The 20,171-nt window shown below is 66.3% G+C and overlaps 2 protein-coding genes across 2 annotated transcripts in view; one reads left to right on the top strand and one right to left on the bottom strand.

Annotated features, from left to right (window-relative positions):
* The window catches only part of LOC135192824 (deleted in malignant brain tumors 1 protein-like), a 501,013-nt gene that overhangs the window by 54,325 nt on the left and 426,517 nt on the right, over positions 1–20,171 (top strand). Inside the window, 14 exon segments of the mRNA XM_064176200.1 lie at positions 27–356; positions 2,201–2,530; positions 3,559–3,886; positions 5,147–5,475; positions 6,897–6,979; positions 6,981–7,238; positions 8,337–8,646; positions 10,801–11,121; positions 11,795–11,911; positions 12,053–12,183; positions 15,916–16,083; positions 16,265–16,422; positions 16,504–16,784; positions 17,071–17,355. Of these exon segments, the coding sequence (XP_064032270.1) occupies positions 27–356; positions 2,201–2,530; positions 3,559–3,886; positions 5,147–5,475; positions 6,897–6,979; positions 6,981–7,238; positions 8,337–8,646; positions 10,801–11,121; positions 11,795–11,911; positions 12,053–12,183; positions 15,916–16,083; positions 16,265–16,422; positions 16,504–16,784; positions 17,071–17,355 (3,429 nt within the window).
* On the bottom strand, positions 14,970–19,329 carry LOC135192801 (zinc finger protein 70-like). Its single transcript, XM_064176185.1, has 2 exons — positions 17,646–19,329; positions 14,970–17,555 (listed from the first exon to the last, which is right to left on the bottom strand). Exon 2 carries the CDS (start codon positions 17,545–17,547, stop codon positions 15,796–15,798), a length of 1,752 nt encoding a protein of 583 aa, XP_064032255.1. The 5' UTR covers positions 17,548–17,555; positions 17,646–19,329; the 3' UTR covers positions 14,970–15,795.

Here is a 20,171-nt window from a genome sequence, read left to right as displayed (position 1 = left end):
GCCTTGTGCTCTCCTCCTGCCTGCAGGGCCGGAGCTGGGCAGCCCCAGGGCGCTGCGGCTGGCACAGGGTCCGCACCGCTGCGCGGGCAGGGTCGAGGTCCTGCACAGGCAGCAGTGGGGCACAGTCTGCGGCCGCGGCTGGAGCCTGCGGGAGGCTGCGGTGCTCTGCAGGCAGCTGAGCTGCGGCGCTGCCGCCTCGGCCCCAGGCTCGGCTGCCTTCGGGCCGGGAGCTGGCCCAGTCTGGCTGGCAGGGCTCAGCTGCCTGGGCACGGAGGCGACCCTGGCCGAGTGCCAGGCGAAGCCCAGGGGGCAACACCCATGCGAGCACCTGGAGGATGCCAGCGTGGTCTGCACAGGTAACCCTGGCCGGGTTGGGGGGCAGGGATGGGCATGGGGGGGGCTGGTTGGCAGCCTGGGGGTGCTGGTTGGCAGACTGGGGGGTGCAGGCTCTGCAGGGGCACTTGGCCAGGCTGGGTCCGTGGGCAGAGGGCAGGAGGGTCAGGTTCAACCAGGCCAAGGCTTGGGTCCTGCACTTGGGAAGTGACCCAGGAAGGCTCTCAGTGCCTTTGGGATCCTGCCCCAGGAGGCTCTCAGTGCCTTTGGGATCTGTCCCAGGAAGGCTCTCAGTGCCTTTGGGATCCTGCCCCAGGAGGCTCTCAGTGCCTTTGGGATCTGCCCCAGGAAGGCTCTCAGTGCCTTTGGGATCTGCCCCAGGGAGGCTCTCAGTGCCTTTGGGATCCTGCCCCAGGAAGGCTCTCAGTGCCTTAGGATCCTGTCCCAGGAGGCTCTCAGTGCCTTTGGGATCCTGTCCCAGGAAAGCTCTCAGTGCCTTTGGGATCCTGTCCCAGGAAGGCTCTCAGTGCCTTTGGGATCTGCCCCAGGAAGGCTCTCAGTGCCTTTGGGATCCTGTCCCAGGAAGGCTCTCAGTGCCTTTGGGATCCTGTCCCAGGAAGGCTCTCAGTGCCTTTGGGATCTGCCCCAGGAAAGCTCTCAGTGCCTTTGGGATCCTGTCCCAGGGAGGCTCTCAGTGCCTTTGGGATCTGCCCCAGGAAAGCTCTCAGTGCTTTAGGATCCTGCCCCAGGAAGGCTCTCAGTGCCTTTGGGATCTGCCCCAGGAAAGCTCTCAGTGCTTTAGGATCCTGCCCCAGGAAGGCTCTCAGTGCCTTTGGGATCTGCCCCAGGAAAGCTCTCAGTGCCTTAGGATCCTGCCCCAGGAAGGCTCTCAGTGCCTTAGGATCCTGTCCCAGGAAGGCTCTCAGTGCCTTTGGGATCCTGCCCCAGGAAGGCTCTCAGTGCTTTAGGATCCTGCCCCAGGAAGGCTCTCAGTGCTTTAGGATCCTGTCCCAGGAAGGCTCTCAGTGCCTTTGGGATCCTGTCCCAGGAAGGCTCTCAGTGCCTCATTGTCCTCCCCTGGACCTGCTCCAGCTCCTCCATGACCTTCTTGCAGTGAGGGACCCAAAACTGAGCCTTGGGACCCCTCTCCTGGACCCTTTCCTGCCCTTCCATGACCGTCTTCCAGTGAGGGACTCAAAAACTGAGCCTTGGGACCCAAAACTGAGCCTTGGAACCCAAAGCTGAGCCTTGGGACCAATCCTGACCTCATTCCCACCTCCTGTCAGGGAGCTCTGGAGATGGATGAAGTCTCCCCTCAGCTTCCTCAGGACTCTCTCAGCTGCTCCTCCCCAAACCCTCTCCAGCCTCATTGCCCTCCCCTGGACCTTCTACAGCCCTTCCATGACCTTCTTGCAGTGAGGGACCCAAAATTGAGCCTCAGGACCCAAAGCTGAGCCTTGGGACCCAAATCTGAGCCTTGGGACCCCTCCCCTGGACCATCTCCAGCCCTTCCATGACCTTCTTGCAGTGAGGGACCCAAAACTGAGCCTCGGGACACAAAGCTGAGCCTTGGGACCAATCCTGACTTCATTCCCACCTCCTGTCAGGGAGCTCTGCAGCTGGATGCAGTCTCCCCTCAGCCTCCTCTTCTCCAGAGAGCTCAACCCCAACCCCCTCAGCCTCACTGACTCATTCTGTGCTCCACAACCTCCCTGGAGGTGCTCAGGACCAGGCTGGATGAGTTCCTGAGCGACCTCTCCCTGCCTGCGTCGCGGGGTTGGACCCAGCTGCAGCTCGGAGCTCCCTTCCCAACCTCGACCCTTCTTTGCCTCTCTGCTCTCTGTTTTTTGGGGGTTGCTCTCTTCAGGCTCAGGCCCTGCCGGAAGGTCTCAGCTTCGCCTCCAGGGGGGCCTGGATGAGTGCTCAGGGAGGGTGGAGATCTTCTACAGCAACCAGTGGGGAACCATCTGCGACGACAGCTGGGACCTGAACGCCGCCGCCGTGGTCTGCAGGCAGCTGGGCTGTGGCTTGGCCCTCTCGGCCCCCCTGGCAGCGAGGTTTGGCATGGGGGAGGGCCCCATCTGGCTGGATGACGTCAGCTGCACGGGGGAGGAGAGCGACCTCCTGGCCTGCAGGGCCAAGACGTGGAGCATCCACAACTGCAACCACGCCGAGGATGCTGGAGTGGTGTGCGCAGGTGAGCGGTGGGCAGGGGCGGAGGAGCTGGGGGTGGGGGAGGGAGTGGGAGTTGGGGTCATGGGGACAGGGCTGGGAGGGACCACGAGGAGCATCCAGTGCCAACCCCTGCCATGGGCAGGGACAGCCTCCCCTAGAGCATGCTGCCCACAGCCTCAGCCAGCCAGCAAGTGAAGGTTGGCACCCAGCAGTGGATGCCACCAAGCCATGGGCTGATGGCCAAGAGCAGGTTGGCAGTCAGCAAGGGAGGAGGTGACCCGTGGGGATCACCAGATGAAGGCTGGCACCAGGCCATGACCTTGTGGCCAAGGCCACCTTGGTAGCCATCAAGGGATGACCTTTGGGATCACCAAGTGAAGGCTGGCACCAGGCAGTGACCTCATGGCCAAGGCCACCTTGGTAGAATCAGAGCCACAGAACCGGTCAGGGCTGGAAGGGATCTCTGCTCTCCTCCTCATCCTCATCCTAGTCCTCCTCCTCCTCCTCCTCCTCCTCCTCCTCCTCCTCCTCCTCCTCCTCCTCCTCCTCCTCCTCCTCCTCCTTCTCCTCCTCCTCCTCCTCTGCCTCCTCCTCCTTCTCCCCTTCTCCTCCATGCAGGGCTCTGAGGCTCAGTTTGGAGAGGTTGGAGGCGAAGGGTTGGAGAGCAGCCCTGGGAGGGAGGAGCCCTGGGGGGGAGGAGCCATGGAGGGGAGGAGTCCGGGGGGGAGGAACCCTGGGGAGGAGCTATAGGGGGAGGTGCTGTAGGGGGAGGAGCCCTGGGGGGGCTGCCAGCTGGCTGTGGCACCATTCCCCACCACCCTGTGCCCAGCACTGACCTCTGGGGCACAGCGCTGGTGCCAGCTGCCAGCTGGCTGTGGCACCATTCCCCACTGCGTTGGCCACACTGCTCCTGCTGCCCCCCAGGATGCCCTTGGCCCCCTGTGCCAGGAGGGCACCCTGCTGTGCCAGGCAGCTCTCGCTCCAAGCCCCTCTCAGGGAGCTGCTCTCCAGCCCTGCCCTGTGCCCTCACTGCCCTCTGTGCCCACACAGGCAACTCCAGCTCTGCCACCCTGCGCCTGGCGGGGGGGCCCCACGAGTGCGCCGGCAGGGTGGAGGTGGCCCACGAGGGGCAGTGGGGCACAGTCTGTGACGACAGCTGGGACCTGGCCGATGCCAGGGTGGTCTGCAGGCAGCTGGGCTGTGGCGGGGCCGAGGCTGCCCCCGGCCAGGCTCGCTTCGGGCAGGGCTCAGGGCACATCTGGCTGGACGATGTGGGCTGCACGGGGGCAGAGCAGCACCTGGGGCAGTGCCCGGCCCGGCCCTGGGGGCACAGCAACTGCCAGCACCGGGAGGATGCCAGCGTGATCTGCTCAGGTGGGTCCTGCCCTGGCACCGCCCAGGCAGCTGCTGCAGAGCCCAGGCCTGGGGGGGCTCAAAGCCAGCCTGGGTGGGGCATTGGGTGCCAGGGGCTGGGGGGATGGACAGGGCTGGGGGAGAGGTTGGCATGGGGGAGAGGTTGGCATGGGGCAGTGGTTGGCATGGGGAGAGGTTGGCATGGGGCAGTGTCTGGCATGGGGAGAGGCTGCCATGGGGAGAGATTGACATGGGGGAGAGGTTGGCATGGGGAGAGGCTGGCACGGGACAGTGGTTGGCATGGGGAGAGGCTGGCATGGGGCAGAGGTTGGCATGGGAGAGAGGCTGGCATGGGGCAGAGGTTGGCATGGGGAGAGGTTGAGACGGGTGAGCTTGGAGCTCTCTGCCAACCTGATTGGTTCCCTGGTCCAAGCCAAGCCTGGCTGGGGCACTTAGTGCCAGGGTCTGGGTGGTTGGATAGGACTTGGGGAGAGTCTGGCATGGGGAGCGGCTGGCATGGGAGAGTGGATGGCATGGGGAGAGGTTGGCATGGGGAGAGGCTGGCATGGGGCTGTGGTTGGCATGATGAGAGGCTGGCATGGGAAGAGGTTGGCATGGGGGAGAGGCTGGCATGGGTGAGCTCAGAGCTGTGTGCCAGCCTGGTTGCTTCTCTGCTACCATCCAAGCCCAGGTGGAGCACTCGGTGCCAGGCTCTGGGTGGCTGGGCAGGGCTGGGGCGGGTTGGCAGGGGTGAGCTTGGAGCTCTCTGCCAGCCTGGTTGCTTCTCTGGTCGCAGCCAAGCTTGGATATGGCACTTGGTGCCAGGGTCTGGGTGGTTGGGTAGGGGAGAGGTTGGCACGGGGGAGAGTCTGGCATGGGGCAGAGTTTGGCACAGGGCAGTGATTGACATGGGGAGAGGCTGGCATGGGGCTCTGGTTGGCATGGGTGAGCTTGGAGCTCTGTGCCAGCCTGGTTGCTTCTCTGGTCCCAAACAAGCTTGGATATGGCACTTGGTGCCAGGGTCTGGGTGGTTGGGTAGGGTTGGGGGAGAGGCTGGCATGGGGCTGTGGTTGGCAGGGGTGAGCTTGGAGCTCTCTGCCAGCCTGGTTGCTTCTCTGGTCGCAGCCAAGCTTGGATAGGGCATTTAGTGCCAGGCTCTGGGTGCCAGGCAGGGCCGGGGCAGGCTGGCACGGGGCAGGCTGGCACGGCTGCGCCCGGGGCTCTGTGCACAGCGCTCGGCTCCAGGGCTCTGTGCCGGCCCCGCAGGCTCCGGCGCCGCCAACAGCTCCGGCGTGCGGCTGGCGCAGGGTCCGCACCGCTGCGCGGGCAGGGTGGAGGTCCTGCGCGGGCAGCAGTGGGGCTCAGTCTGCGACGACCGCTGGGACCTGCGCGACGCCGCCGTGGTCTGCAGGCAGCTGCGCTGCGGAGCCGCCCTGGCCGCCCCGGGGGGCGCTGCCTTCGGGCCGGGCACGGACCCCATCTGGCTGGACAGAGTCTCCTGCACCGGCGCCGAGAGTGCCCTGCAGGAGTGCCCAGCCCTGCCCTGGGGGCAGCACCACTGCAGCCACCAGGAGGACGCCAGTGTGGTCTGCTCGGGTGAGCCTCGCCCGGGGGGTGGGAGGGGGGGACACCCCAACAGCAGAGCTGGAGCTGCTCCTTGGCACTGCCACCCTGCCCGAGCTGAGCCTGGCAGCGCTGGGGGCAGGGAGGGCACTGAGAGGTGCAGGAGGTGCTCCTGAGCCTCCAGGAGGGGCTGGAGCTGGTCAGGCCCAGACACCTTTGGCACAGCTAAGAAGGGAGGCAGGGAATGGGTGTGGGTGGAGAAGACCTCCAGGAGCGTCAAGAGGACCTCTGAGGGCACCAAGAAGACCTCAGAGAGCGTCAAAAAGAGCCCCAAGAGCACCAAGAACACCTCCAGGGGCATCAAGAACACCTCCAGGGGCGCCAAGAACACCTCCAGGGGCATCAAGAAGACCTCCAGGCGCATCAAGAAGACCTCTGAGGGCACCAAGAGGACCTCAGAGGGCACCAAGAAGACCTCTAAGGGCACCAAGAAGACCTCCAAGGGCACCAAGAGGACCTCAGAGGGCACCAAGAAGACCTCTAAGGGCACCAAGAAGACCTCCAAGGGCACCAAGAAGACCTCTGAGGGCACCAAGAGGACCTCAGAGAGCACCAAGAAGACCTCTGAGGGCACCAAGAGGACCTCTGAGGTCCCCAATGCCACCCCCAGGCCACCATCCCCTGCTCCCTGACCCATGCCCACCCTGGTGCCATGGCACAGAGGCCTCTGATGCCTGCCCTGGGCTGAGAGCTGCACCAAACCTCTGCTGGGCTCCCACCACAGCTCTGCCCTTGCCCATGGTTGGTGCCAAAGGAGGCCAAAGAACTGCCTGGGCGTGGTCAGGAGGTGCCCAGGGGCACCATCGATGTGGGCAGGACCTGGCCTCTTGTGCCACTGTGGCTGGGCATCGATGCCAGCTTTGTGCCACAGATGATGCCCACCACACCTGGGCACAAGGTCCTCCTGTGCCACCTTGGCTGGGCACCTGCCCTGGCATTGTGCCACAGATGATGCCCACCACACCTGGGCACAAGGTCCTCTTGTACCACCTTGGCTGGGCATCTGCCCTGGCATTGTGCCACAGATGATGCCCACCACACCTGGGCACTAGGTCCTTTTGTACCACTTCAGCTGGGCATCTGCCCTGGCATTGTGCCCCAGTCCCTGCCCACCATGCCTGGGCACAAAGTCCTCTTGTGCCACCTCGGCTGGGCATCTGCCCTGGCATTGTGCCAGCTGCTGCCCACCATACCTGGGCACAAAGTCCTCTTGTACCACTGGGGCTGGGCATTGATGCCAGCTTTGTGCCCAGCTGCTGCCCACCACACCTGGGCACAAGGTCCTCCTGTGCCACCTCGGCTGGGCATCTGCCCTGGCATTGTGCCCCAGTTGCTGCCCCCTGCCCACGCAGTCCTCCTCCCCTCACCCCTGCCCCTTCCTCTCCCTCTTCTCTGCCCGCAGAGGTGCCCAGCACGGCGGTGCCAGAGCTGCGCCTGGCGGGGGGGGCCCCACGAGTGCGCCGGCAGGGTGGAGGTGGCCCACGAGGGGCAGTGGGGGCACAGTCTGTGACGACAGCTGGGACCTGGCCGATGCCAGGGTGGTCTGCAGGCAGCTGGGCTGCGGCGGGGCCGAGGCTGCCCCCGGCCAGGCTCGCTTCGGGCAGGGCTCAGGGCACATCTGGCTGGACGATGTGGGCTGCACGGGGGCAGAGCAGCACCTGGGGCAGTGCCCGGCCCGGCCCTGGGGGCACAGCAACTGCCAGCACCGGGAGGATGCCAGCGTGATCTGCTCAGGTGGGTCCTGCCCTGGCACCGCCCAGGCAGCTGCTGCAGGGCCCAGGCCTGGGGGGGCTCAAAGCCAACCTGGGTGGGGCACTGGGCACCAGGGGCTGGGGGGCTGGGCAGGGCTGAGGAAGATGCTGGCATGGGGGAGAGGTTGGCATGGGGAGAGGTTGGCATGGGGCAGTGTCTGGCATGGGGAGAGGTTGGCATGGGGCAGAGTTTACATGGGGGAGAGGCTGGCATGGGACAGTGGTTGGCATGGGGAGAGGCTGGCATGGGGCAGAGGTTGGCATGGGGGAGAGGTTGGCATGGGGAGAGGTTGGCATGGGTGAGAGGTTGGCATGGGTGAGCTTGGAGCTCTGTGCCAGCCTGGTTGCTTCTCTGATCCTAGGCAAGCTTGGATAGGGCACTCAGTGCCAGGGGCTGGGTGGTTGGGCAGGGCTGGGGCACTGGTTGGCATGGGGGAGAGGTTGGCATGGGGAGAGGCTGGCATGGGGCAGTGGTTGGCATGGGTGAGCTTGGAGCTCTGTGCCAGCCTGGTTGCTTCTCTTGTCTCAGACAAGCTTGGATAGGGCACTTGGTGCCAGGGTCTGGGTGGTCTGGGTAGGGTTGGGGGAGAGATTGGCATGGGGGAGAGGTTGGCATGGGGCAGTGGTTGGCATGAGGAGAGGCTGGCATGGGGAGAGGCTGGCATGGGGCAGTGGTTGGCATGGGAGTGAGGTTGTCATGGGTGAGCTTGGAGCTCTGTGCCAGCCTAGTTGGTTCCCTCATCCAAGCCAAGCCTGGGTGGGGCACTCAGTGCCAGTGTCTGGGTGGTTGGGTAGGGCTGGGGGAGAGGTCGGCCTGGGGGAGAGGTTGGCATGGGTGAGCTTGGAGCTCTGTGCCAGCCTGCTTGGTTCCCTGGTCCCAGCCAGGCCTGGGTGGGGCACTCGGTGCCAGGGGCTGGGTGTCTGGGCAGGGCTGGGCGCTAGGTTGGCCTGGGTGAGCTCGGAGCTCTGTGCCAGCCTGCTTGGTTCTCTGGCTCCATGCCAGGGACTCTTCCCTCTCCCCTGGCTCCTGTCTGGTGCCAGTCGGTGCCTTCCTCCTCCTCTCCCCCCTGGCTGTGCCTGGCAGGTGCCAACGTGACGGAGGTGCAGCTGCGCCTGGCAGAGGGCCCCAGCCGCTGCGCGGGCAGGGTGGAGGTGCTGCACGGGCACCAGTGGGGCACAGTCTGCGACGACAGCTGGGACCTGAAGGATGCCAAGGTGGTGTGCAGGCAGCTGGGCTGTGGCACGGCCGTGGCCACCCCGGGCCGGGCACACTTCGGGCAGGGCTCAGACCCCATCTGGCTGGACGAGGTCGAGTGCAGTGGCCTGGAGCTGAGCCTTGCCCACTGCGGGCACAGGGGCTGGGGGCAGCACAACTGCCAGCATGAGGAGGATGCTGCAGTGATCTGCTCAGGTGGGCACAGGTGGCACTGGGAGGTAGGCAGGGCAGGAGGGAGTGGGAGGTTGGCAGGGAGGTGGCACTGGGAGGTTGGCAGGGCAGGAGGGAGTGGGAGGTTGGCAGGGAGGTGGCACTGGGAGGTTGACGGGGCTGGTGGGAGTGGGAGGTTGGCAGGGCAGGTGGCACTGGGAGGTTGGCAGGGCAGGAGGGAGGTTGGCAGGGCAGGAGGGATGGGCAGGGCTGGTGAGGGAGCTGTGAGGTGGTGCAGCTGCAGCTGGTCCCTGGCATGGCCCAGGCTCATGCCCACCTCAGCTGCTCTGTGCCACCCCCATGCCCCTTCCTCTCTGCCTGGGGGGGGGGGGTTCAAGTGGTGCCCTTGTGAGGTCCCTTCTGGGCACAGAGTGGTTGGCAGTGGAGTTAGTGCCCCTTGGGGGCTGCTACCAGTGGTGCCCCTCAGGGCTGGTGCCAGGTCTCAATCCCTTCCTCAGTGACCTGGCAGAGGGCACTGGAGCTCCCTCAGGCAGCTTGCAGATGGCACCAAGCTGGGTGCTGGTTGGCAGCCAGAGGGCTGGGGGCTCTGCAGGGGCACTTGGCCGGGCTGGGTCCGTGGGCAGAGGTCAGGGGGTGAGGCTCAACCATGCCAAGGGCCAGATCCTGCTCCTGGGGCACAGCAACCCCAGGAGGGCTCCAGGCTGGGGGCAGAGGGGCTGGGAAGTGCCCAGCAGGACCTGGGGGTGCTGGCAGCAGCTGGAGGTGAGCCAAGGCTGTGCCCAGGTGGGCAGGAAGGGCAGCAGCAGCCTGGCCTGGCTCAGCAGGGCTGTGGGCAGCAGCAGCAGGGCAGGGACTGTGCCCAGGGCTGGGCTCAGGTTTGGGTCCCTCACTGCATGGAGGAGCTGAGGCAGGGCCGGGGGGGGGCAGTGAGGCTGGGGAGGAGCAGCTGAGGGAGCCCTGAGGAGGCTGAGGGAGACCTGAGGAGGCTGAAGGAGCCCTGAGGAGGCTGAGGGAGACCTGAGGAGGCTGAAGGAGCCCGGAGGAGGCTGGGGGAGACCTGAGGAGGCTGAAGGAGCCCTGAGGAGGCTGAGGGAGACCTGAGGAGGCTGAAGGAGCCCTGAGGAGGCTGGGGGAGACCTGAGGAGGCTGAAGGAGCCCTGAGGAGGCTGATGGAGCCCTGAGGAGGCTGGGGGAGACCTGAGGAGGCTGAAGGAGCCCAGAGGAGGCTGAAGGAGCCCTGAGGAGGCTGGGGGAGACCTGAGGAGGCTGAAGGAGCCCGGAGGAGGCTGGGGGAGACCTGAGGAGGCTGAAGGAGCCCTGAGGAGGCTGGGGGAGACCTGAGGAGGCTGAAGGAGCCCAGAGGAGGCTGAAGGAGCCCTGAGGAGGCTGGGGGAGACCTGAGGAGGCTGAAGGAGCCCGGAGGAGGCTGGGGGAGACCTCCCTGCCCTCCACAGCTCCTGAGGCTGCAGCCAGGTCGGGACTGGCCCCGGGGCGAGGCAGAGGAGGAGCAGCCTGAGGTGCCCCAGGGCAGGCTCAGGGGGGGTCAGAACCCTCCCGGGAGGGGGGGGGGGGTGCAGGATCCTCACCCCCAGAGCCGCTCAGCTGCGGTGCCAGGGGGCACGGCCGAGCCTCAGCCTTGGCAGGGAGAAGGCAGCGGGATGTTGGCAGGGCAGGTGGCAGGGCAGGTGGCACTGGGAGGTTGGCAGGGCAGGTGGCACTGGGAGGTTGGCAAGGCAGGTGGCAGTGGGAGGTTGGCAGGGCAGGTGGCAGGGGGAGGTTGGCAGGGCAGGAGGCACTGGGAGGTTGGCAGGGCAGGTGGCACTGGGAGGTTGGCAGGGAGGTGGCAGTGGGAGGTTGGCAGGGCAGGAGGCAGTGGGAGGTTGGCAGGGAGGTGGCAGTGGGAGGTTGGCAGGGCAGGAGGCAGTGGGAGGTTGGCAGGGCAGGTGGCAGGGGGAGGTTGGCAGGGCAGGAGGCACTGGGAGGTTGGCAGGGAGGTGGCAGTGGGAGGTTGGCAGGGCAGGAGGCACTGGGAGGTTGGCAGGGCAGGATCCTCACCCCCAGCGCTGCTCAGCTGCGGTGCCAGGGGGCACGGCCGAGCCTCAGCCTTGGCACAGGTCGGCGCTGGGTGCCCTGCGAGGTGCCCTGCGGGCTGCAGGTCTCTGCTGTGCCCCCCCGCAGGCACCGAGCCCTGGGAGCTGCGGCTGCAGGGCGGCTCCGGCGCCTGCCAGGGGCTGCTGCAGGTCCTCCACGGCGGCAGCTGGCACAGGGTCTGCAGCATCGGCTGGAGCCTGCTGGAGGCGGAGGTGGTCTGCAGGCAGCTGGGCTGTGGCCCTGCCCTCTCTGCCCCTGCCGCTGCCCCCGCGGGCGGGCACAGCCTGCTGAAGGGGCTCAGCTGCCTTGGCACCGAGTCGCTGCTCCTGGAGTGCCAGCAGAAGGGGGCAGGGCTGGCACCCTGCAGCCAGGGCCACGCCGCGGGGGTGGTCTGCACCCGGCCCAGGGGTGAGCACCGAGACCCTCCGGGGGGGGGGAGACCCTCTGGGGGGGAGGGGGAGATGTGCCCAGGTGAGAAGAAGGCAGGAAGGTGGCACCAGTGCCCCCTGCCAGGCTCTGGGGAGTCTCCACCACCCCTGGGGGCACTGCAGGCACCACCCTGGCCACAAACCACCCCTGAGGGTGGCACCAGTGCCCCCTGCCAGTCACCTCCTGGCCACAAACTACCCCTGAAGGTGGCACCAGTGCCCCCTGACAGGCACCTCCTGGCCACAAACCACCCCTGAGGGTGGCACCAGTGCCCCCTGCCAGGCTCTGGGGAGTCTCCACCACCCCTGGGGGCACTGCAGACATCTCCCTGACCACAAACTGCCTCCAGCCTCATCCCTTCTCCACTGCCACCCCCACCCTGAGCTGCCTCCAGGCCCAGCTCTGCCCCCTCAGCCAGGCTGTGCCAGCCCCAGAGGAGGGTGGGGGAGGTGAGGCAGGGGCAGGAGGCAGCTGCAGGAGCCCAGAGCCTGGCCCCAGGCTGGGGGCTGCAGGAGCTCTCTGACCTCCCCATCCCACCTGGCACCGCTGGGGGAAGCTCACCCCCAGCAGCAGCCGAGCTGGTGGCACCCCCGGGCTGGGCTTCCCTGCTGGCTGCCAGCTCCCCCTGGCACTGCCCCTTTGCCCCCCGCAGGCGCTGCTGCCCCCTGCTGGCTGCTGTCGGCGCTGCTGGCGCTGCTGATGCTGCTGAGTGGCCTCCTGCTGTGGCTCACCCTGAGGAGGAGCTGCCTGGCAGCAGCCCCAGCCGCAGGTGACAGCCCCAAACCCTCTCCCCCTGCTCCTGGTGCCCACTCTCAGCCCCTCCTGAGCCCCAGAGGGAGGCACCTGGAGGTTGGCATCAGCCCAGCAGCTGCCAGGGCTGGGTGGCAGCTTGGGCTCCTCTGCCTTGCAGGGCATCGGCAGGGCAGGGACCAGGCTGCTGCTGCCAGCTCCCTGCAGCCCCTGGGGGCCATCTACAGCCCCAGCAGGGGAGAGGCTCCTGAGGACAGTGACAGCGAAGGGACTCAGCTCATGGGGGAGGAGGCTGCTCCGTGACACCAGCTCAGCCTCCTGCCCTGGAGGTTCCTGCTCTGGAGGTCCCTACCAAGCTCCTGCCCTGGAGGTTCCTGCTCTGGAGGTCCCTAAGAGGTTCCAGCTCTGGAGGTTCCTGCTCTCGAGGTCCCTAACAGGTTCCTGCCCTGGAGGTCCCTGCCCTGGAGGTCCCACCCTGGAGGTCCCACCAGGCTCCTGCTGTCCTCCCCTCTCCCTCACCTGCTCTCCTGGAGCCACCAAAGCAGCAGCAGCTGGCACCAGGTTGCCACCAGCAGCTCCACCACAGCCCTCCCAGGGGGTGGTCTCCAGGTCTGGGGACCTTTAACCCCCCCTGCAGAGCCAGCCCTGGGCAGGTTCTGAAGCTCAGGAGATGTCCACCAAGGCCAAGCTGAGTCGAGGAGCAGCAGGGAGGCTGCAGAGGAATTAAAAGGAGGTCTCCAAGCCTGGAGGTGTGAAGGGTGCTGGGGGTGGGACCTGAGCTGCTCCTCTGCTCCCTGCCGCAGCCTGCCCCAGCCCCTGGGGTGCAGGAAGGGCCTCAGGTCCTCTCCTCCCCTAACCAGCCCAGGAGCCAGAGCTGCTTGGAGCCACAGCCCTCAACTCTCCCCCTGGGGGCACCCTGAGGTGGGCACAGAGCCCTGGGGCCATGCCCCGCGGGGACTCAGCCTGCTGAGGTGGGCACAGGAGGAGCTCCTGGCTGGCAGGTTGTGGTTCTCCACTGCCACCCCATGCCTGGGAGCACCTCCACGGAGAAGGAGCCCACTCCTGGCTCCACCTGGGGGTCACAACCTGGGGGTAGAAGGCCTCAGGGCAACAGGAGAGGGTGGCAGGATGGGACCTGCTGAGCTGTGTCCAGCAGCAGCAGAGGACACTCAGAGGCTGCAGAGGACACTGAGAGGCTGCAGACACTCAGAGGCTGCAGAGGACACTCAGAGGCTGCAGAGGACACTCAGAGGCTGAGTCTGACCCAAAAGCCAAACCAGAGCCCCAGGATGGGACCTGCTGAGCTGTGTCCAGCAGCAGCAGAGGACATTCGTGGACTGGTTCCAGCCTCAGGCCCCACAGCCAGGAGCAGCTCCACAGAGGGGCCCCAGAGCTGCCCCAGAGCTGCCTCGAGGGTCCAGAGAGCAGGAAGCTGGCACGAGGAGGGGCAGAGCAGGAAGCTGACATGAGGAGGGGCAGAGGAGAAGTCAAACACAACCAGGAGGTCCACACCCACCCTGGCAGGGGACTCCACCCCCCAGCCCCCCCAGCCCAGCTGCTGCTCCACCTTGCCCCTGTCCGTGGGGTGCCCTCTTGGCAGTGCCCGGTGGGGCCTGGCACTGGTGGGCATCTCCTGGCCCTGACACGTGCCAGGGGACTCCCCAGCACCACCTGCAGGTGGGAAGGAGCTGAGGAGCACCAAGGGAGTGGAGCAGGGACCCAGACAGAGCCATCCATAAATAACGATCCTGTAATTGGGGACGGGGGAGGAGGGGCAAGAGGTCAGGAGGTCACCAGGGGACATCAGGAGGGCACCACCGCGGCTGAGGACAGGACTCAGCTCACCCTCTGCAGCCAAGGTCCTTCTGCCACCCTCTGCCCAGCAGCCAGGGGGACACAGCTTCGGGCTCCAGAGGCAGCACAAAGGGAGCTCCAGGAAGGAAGCTGGGGTGAGGATGCTGATGGTGATGATGGTGATGAAGAGGGGTGGCCACACTCCACCCAGGGTCCCAGAGCCACCTGGGGGTGGGAAAGACCTCGGAGGTCCTCGAGTCCAAGCTCTGGCCCAAGAGCAGCAGAGAGAGCACCAAAGATGCTCCTGCCTGGAGCCTGCTCAGGAGTGGCTGGAGAAGAGCTCTGGGCTCTGGGCACTGCTCTCAGGAGGTCCCAGGGTGGAGAGCAGCAGCAGCAGCAGCAGCAGCAGGGCTGTGCCCCACAGCTTCCTCCTCTGCTCTCTGCCAGCCCCAGCACTGCCCTGGGCTGCTTGCCCAGGGGCTGATGAGCAGCAGCAGCTCTGGATGGAGCACTCCAACCCCAGACCACTTCCAGGGCGAGCTCCTGGCACCTCCCCGAGGTCCTCCCCACTCCCTGCACCTTCCTCCTGCCTCCTCCGCACTCCCTGCACCATCCTCCTGCCTCCTCCCCACTCCCTGCACCATCCTCCTGCCTCCTCCCCACTCCCTGCACCCTCCTCCTGCCTCCTCCCCACTCCCTGCACCATCCTTCTGCCTCCTCCCACCCCACAGAACCTGACCCCCACCCGTGGGCCACCCGAGGCCCTGGAGGCCCCCAGCCCAGGCTGAGCCTTGCTCGCTGCACAGGGGCACCTTGGGGTGACTCAGGAGGTCTCAACCCTCCCCTCTGCAGGAGGGCAAAGAAGGCAACTCCTGCCTGGATGCCAGGAGCTGTGCCCCAAGCCAAGCTGTGCCCACCAAGACCTCGCAGTGCCCACCAGGACCTGGCAGCTCCCCAGGCCTACAAGCTCAGGGGAGGTCCCACAGGGGCAGCCTTTGGGCAGCCACCACAGGGGGCAAGAAAGAGGCCAAGGGAGGCTCCAGCTCCAGTCTCTGAGTCAGCCAAAGCTGGAGAGCAGCTGCAGCTCCACTGCCTACAGCTCCACTGCCTGCAGCTCAGCCTGGCTCAGCTCTCCCTGGCCCAACTGAGCTCAGCCTGGCTCAGCCCTGCCCTGCCCAGCCCAGCTCAGCCTGGCTCAGCTCAGCCTGGCTCAGCTCTCCCTGGCCGAACTGAGCTCGGCCTGGCTCAGTCCTGCCCTGCCCAGCCCAGCTCAGCCTGGCTCAGTCCTGCCCTGCCCTGCCCAGCTCAGCCTGGTTCAGCCCTGCCCAGCCCTTCTCAGCTCTGCCGGGCAGAGGAAGAGGAAGAGGAGGAGGAGGAGGAGAGCAGAGCTTGTGGCCAGCTTGGGCTGGGGCTCAGGTGAAGCACCACAGCTTCCTGAGGGGTCCACAGTGGTCTTCGAGGTGCACCTAGAGGAGGTCTCCCAACCTGCTTGGGGGTGGCCAGCTGGGGCCACCAGCAGCTGCTGGGGTGGGGCTATCAGGGTGGGGCCACCAGGGCGGCTTGGCAAGCATGGAGCTGGGGGGCTGGTCACATGCCCTGCGCTGCTCTCCTCCTCCTCCTGCCTGGCAAAGCTGAGCCAGGCTGAACTGAGCTGGGCAGAGCTGAGCTGGGCAGAGATAAGCTAGGCTAAGCAGAGCTAGACTGGGCAGAGCTGAGCCAAGCCAGGACAAGCAGAGTTGAGCCAATCTGAGCTGAGCTGGACTGGGCAGAGCTGAGCCAAGCCAGGACAAGCAGAGCTGAGCCAATCTGAGCTGAGCTGGTCTGGGCAGAGCTGAGCCAAGCCAGGATAGGCAGAGCTGAGCTGGGCTGCACAGAGCTGAACCAGGCTGAGCTGAGCTGGACAGCGCAGAGCCGAGCTGAGCCAGGCTGGACAGAGCTGGGCTGGGCTGAGCCGAGCTGAGTTGAGCTGTCCTGGGCAGAGCTGAGCCAAGCCAGGCTGGACAGAGCTGAGCTGGACTGGGCTGAGCTGAGCCAAGCCAGGCTGGACAGAGCTGGGCTGAGCCGAGCTGAGTTGAGCTGCACCGGGCAGCGCCAAGCCGAGCCGAGGCCTCATGCGTCGCGGTGCACCCGCTGGTGCTGCAGCAGGTTGGAGGGGTGGGCGAAGCCCTTGCCGCAGACGCTGCACTTGTAGGGCGTCTCCCCGGTGTGCACCTTCTCGTGCACCGCCAGGTAGGCTCCGTCCTTGAAGAACTTGTGGCAGAAGCTGCACTGGTGAGGCCGCTCCTGGCTGTGCACGCGGCGGTGCTGCAGCAGCAGCGAGGGCCGGGCGAAGGCCTTGCCGCAGGCCTCGCAGCCGTAGGGCCTCTCGCCCGTGTGCGCCCGCTCGTGGATCGCCAGGTAGGAGGACTGCTTGAAGGCCTTGCCGCAGGTCTTGCAGGCGAAAGGCCTCTCGCCGGTGTGCACCCGCTGGTGGGAGGAGAGGGCGTTGGACTGCTTGAAGGCCTTGCCGCAGAGCGGGCAGGCGAAGGGGCGGTCGCCGGTGTGCACCCGCTCATGCACCTTCAGGCTGTGCCCGTAGGTGAACCTCTTGCCGCAGACGCCGCAGGCGTGGGGCTTGTCCTGGCAGTGCTGGCGCCGGTGCAGCAGCAGGGCGCCGGCGGCGGCGAAGTCCTTGCCGCAGTCGGGGCACTTGAAGGGGCGCTCGGCGCAGTGGGTCAGGCCGTGGCGCTGCAGCTCGTAGGGCGTCTTGAAGGCCTTGGCGCAGCGCGGGCAGCGGAAGGGGCGCTGCGCGCTGTGGATGCGGCGATGCTCCTGCAGGTTGGAGGAGCGCTTGAAGCGCTTCCCGCACAGCTCGCAGCGGAAGGGCCTCTCCTCCGTGTGCACCAGGCCGTGGCTCTTGAAGTCCGAGTGGCGCTTGAAGGAGGCCTGGCACAGCTGGCAGCGGAAGGGGCGCTCCTCGTTGTGCACCACCTCGTGGCTGAACAGCTCCCAGGCCCTCTTGAAGGCCTTCTCGCAGCTGGGGCACTGGAAGGGTTTCTCGTCCACGATCACCTCGCGGATCTCCAGCTCACCCACGCCGCCGCCGCAGTGGCCAGGGGGTGAGGGGAGCCCCCCGGCTGCGGTCTCCTCCAGCTCACCCACCACACTGCTGGCTCCATGGGTGAGGTGAGGAGGCAGCCCCCCGGCCGTGGCCTCCTCCAGCTCGCCCAGCACGGCGCTGCCCAGCACCAGCTTGGCGGTGGAGTAGACTCCGCGCTCGTCGATCAGCTGCACGAAGTCTGGCTTGGGAGGGGCATCAGGGGAGCAGGACCTGGAGCCTCTCTCCTCTTCCTCGCTGCTCTGCGCTGCCTGCTCCAGGCCGTTCTCTGCCAACCTCTTGCTCAGGTCCCCTGCCCGGCCCCGGATCAGCCTCAGCTGCTTCCCACGGGAAGGTCCTGGCTCCTCAAGGCTCTCCCCAGCCCCTGGAGACACAGGAGCCCAGCTGGCCGTGGGCTTCAGGCACATCCGCTGCCTCCTCCGGCATGGACCAGGCTCCTCCTGTGCCTGGGGGCATGGAGAAGTCTCCTCACCCTCCTCACCCTTCTGGCAGGCCCTGCCTGCACCTCGAGTGGGCAGAGACCCCTGCCTGCGGCAGCACCGGCCCCAGCGTCGCCGAGGAGCTCGGCCAAGGTCCTCCAGGGAGTCTTCTCCCAGCTCTGTGCTCTGCTGTGTCCCAGCTGTGTCCTCTTCCTCCTCCTCCTCCTCCTCCTCCTCCTCCTCCTCCTGGTCTCCTGCACCTTCAGGTCCATCTCCACCAGGGAGGGGGGAGAGTCCCAGGGCAAAAGGGGGCTCGCAGGCCGCAGGTCCTGGCTGCCCCTCCATGGCAGCCCCTGTGGAAACAGAGAGGGTGAGGGAGGAGGTGTGAGGATGATGAAGAACAAATGGCACCAGAGGAGGTTTAGGTTGGACATCAAAAGAACCTTCTGGAGTGCAGGAGTGGTCAGGCACTGGCACAGGCTGCCCAGGGAAGTGGTGGAGTCCCCATTCCTGGGAGGGTTCATGGCACCTGGGGACAGGGTTTGGTGGCCATGGCAGTGCTGGGCTGAAGGTTGGAGGACCTGAGAGACCTCTCCCAGCCCCCCTGGTTCCACGCCCAGTGGGTGGAGCCCTGGCTCAGGAGGGACTGGCTGAGGGGAGCTGCGGGCAGTGGCTCAGTGCTCAAGGGCAGAGTAGGGCTGAGAGGTGCCCCCAGGGGCTGGCACTGGAGCAGTGCTGCTGCTGACATGGGCAGTGGGATTGAGGCCCCTCAGCAGGCCTGCAGGTGCCACCAAGCTGTGAGGTGTGGCTGGCAGGCTGGAGGGGAGGGATCCATGCCCAGGGGCCTGGGCAGGTGGCAGAGGAGAGCCCAAGACAGGTTCAGGCAGCTCAGCATGGCCAAAGGTGAGGTCAGCAGCTGGGGCAGGGCAAGCTGAAGCCCAGATGCAGGCTGAGTGGAGCAGGGATGCAGAGCAGCCTGGAGGAGGAGGACTCGGAGAGGTTGAGGAGCTCAGTGGGAGCCAGCAGTGGGCACTGCCAGCCCAGAGAGCCAGCCAGGGCCTGGGCTGCAGCAGCAGATGTGTGGGCAGCAGGTCCAGGGAGGGGATATTGCCTCTGCTCTGCCCTGCTCAGCCCCCACCTGCAGCTCTGCCTCCAGCTTCAGAGCCCCCAGCACAAGGACCTGGAGCTGCTGCAGAGGCGCCAGAGGAGACCACCAAGATGCTTAGAGGGCTGCAGGAGCTCCCCTGAGGGCACAGGCTGGCAGAGCTGGGGGTGCTCAGCCTGAAGAAGGCTCCAGGCAGACCTCAGAGAAATCTCCCAGGAGCTGAAAAGGCTGCAGGAGAGCTGGGGAGGGACTCTGGGCAAGGGCTGGCAGTGCCAGGCCGAGGGCCAATGGCTGGGAGCTGGCAGAGGGAGAGCAGGAAGAAATTGTTGGCAGCGAGGGAGAGGAGAGCCTGGCACGGGTGGCACAGGGAGGTGATGAAGGTCTCCTTCCTGGGAGTGTTCCAGGCTTGGAGCAGCCTGGACTCGGGGGAGGGGTCCCTGCCCCTGGCAGGGGCTGGCAGCTGGAGGAGCTTTAAGGTCCCTTCCAAGCCAGCCCAGTCCATGGCTCCAGCAGGAGCAGATGCTAAGGGCAGGCCGCAGAGAGCAGCCCTGCCTGGGCCTTGCCCACCTGGAGGAGCTCAATGGGACACCAAAGCCCCCAGGAGCAGAGGGCCAGGACTGTGCTGAGTCAGCAGCTCTGTGCCCATGGCCAGGACTGTGCTGAGTCAGCAGCTCTGTGTCCATGGCCAGGACAGTGCTGAGTCAGCAGCTCTGTGCTCATTGGCCACAATTGTGCTGAGTCAGCAGCTCTGTGCCCATGGCCAGGACGGTGCTGAGTCAGCAGCTCTGTGTCCATGGCCAGGACGGTGCTGAGTCAGCAGCTCTGTGCCCATTGGCCACAATTGTGCTGAGTCAGCAGCTCTGTGCCCACGGCCAGGACTGTGCTGAGTCAGCAGCTCTGTGTCCATGGCCAGGACGGTGCTGAGTCAGCAGCTCTGTGCCCATTGGCCACAATTGTGCTGAGTCAGCAGCTCTGTGCCCACGGCCAGGACTGTGCTGAGTCAGCAGCTCTGTGTCCATGGCCAGGACTGTGCTGAGTCAGCAGCTCTGTGCCCATGGCCTGGATGGTGCTGAGTCAGCAGCTCCATGCCCACTGGCCAGGACAGTGCTGAGTCAGCAGCTCTGTGTCAATGGTCAGGACGGTGCTGAGTCAGCAGCTCTGTGCCCATGGCCTGGATGGTGCTGAGTCAGCAGCTCTGTGCCCATGGCCAGGACGGTGCTGAGTCAGCAGCTCTGTGCCCACAGGCCAGGACTGTGCTGAGTCAGCAGCTCTGTGCCCAGGGCCAGGACTTGCCCACGCTAGGGCACTGCCCTGGGCCTAGCTGCCACCAAGCAGCAGAGCAGGGCCAGGGCCAGTGCTGGGAAAGCTCCCAGGGGAGGCAAGGAAGAGGCTGCAGGAGGCTCCAGCTGCAGCCCCTGGGCCGGGCACAGGCAGGGAACAGACACACTCAGGCTGCAGCAGCTCCTCAGGAGCACCAAGCCCGAGCCAGAGCCTGCCCTGCAAGGAGCAGCCCAAAGCATGGCCCCAGGCAGCACATGGCAGTGCCTGCAGCCCTGCCTGACCCAGCCCTGCCTGACCCAGCCCTGCCCAGCTCAGCTCTGCCTGACCCAACCCTGCCCAGCTCAGCTCTGCCAGGCTCAGCTTTGCCAGGCTCTGCTCTGCCCTCCAGGCTGTGCCAGGGGCAGCATGGAGGTGACTCTGCCACAAAGCCTCTTGTGCCAAGCCCAAGCTCAGCTGCTGCAGCCATGGAAGTGCTGAGGCTGGCAGAGAGCTTTGGCAGCAGCAAGGCTTGGCAGTGGCCTGGAGCTCAGCAGCTCTGGGCACCAGCAGCAGCAGCTCTGGGCACCAGCTGCAGGCCTCTGCC

This window comes from Pogoniulus pusillus, chromosome 44, assembly GCF_015220805.1.
Source record: "Pogoniulus pusillus isolate bPogPus1 chromosome 44, bPogPus1.pri, whole genome shotgun sequence".
Taxonomy (NCBI): Eukaryota; Metazoa; Chordata; class Aves; order Piciformes; family Lybiidae; genus Pogoniulus; species Pogoniulus pusillus.
The sequence above is the reverse complement of the archived record's forward strand: the minus strand, read 5'-3'. Positions and strand labels throughout refer to the sequence as shown.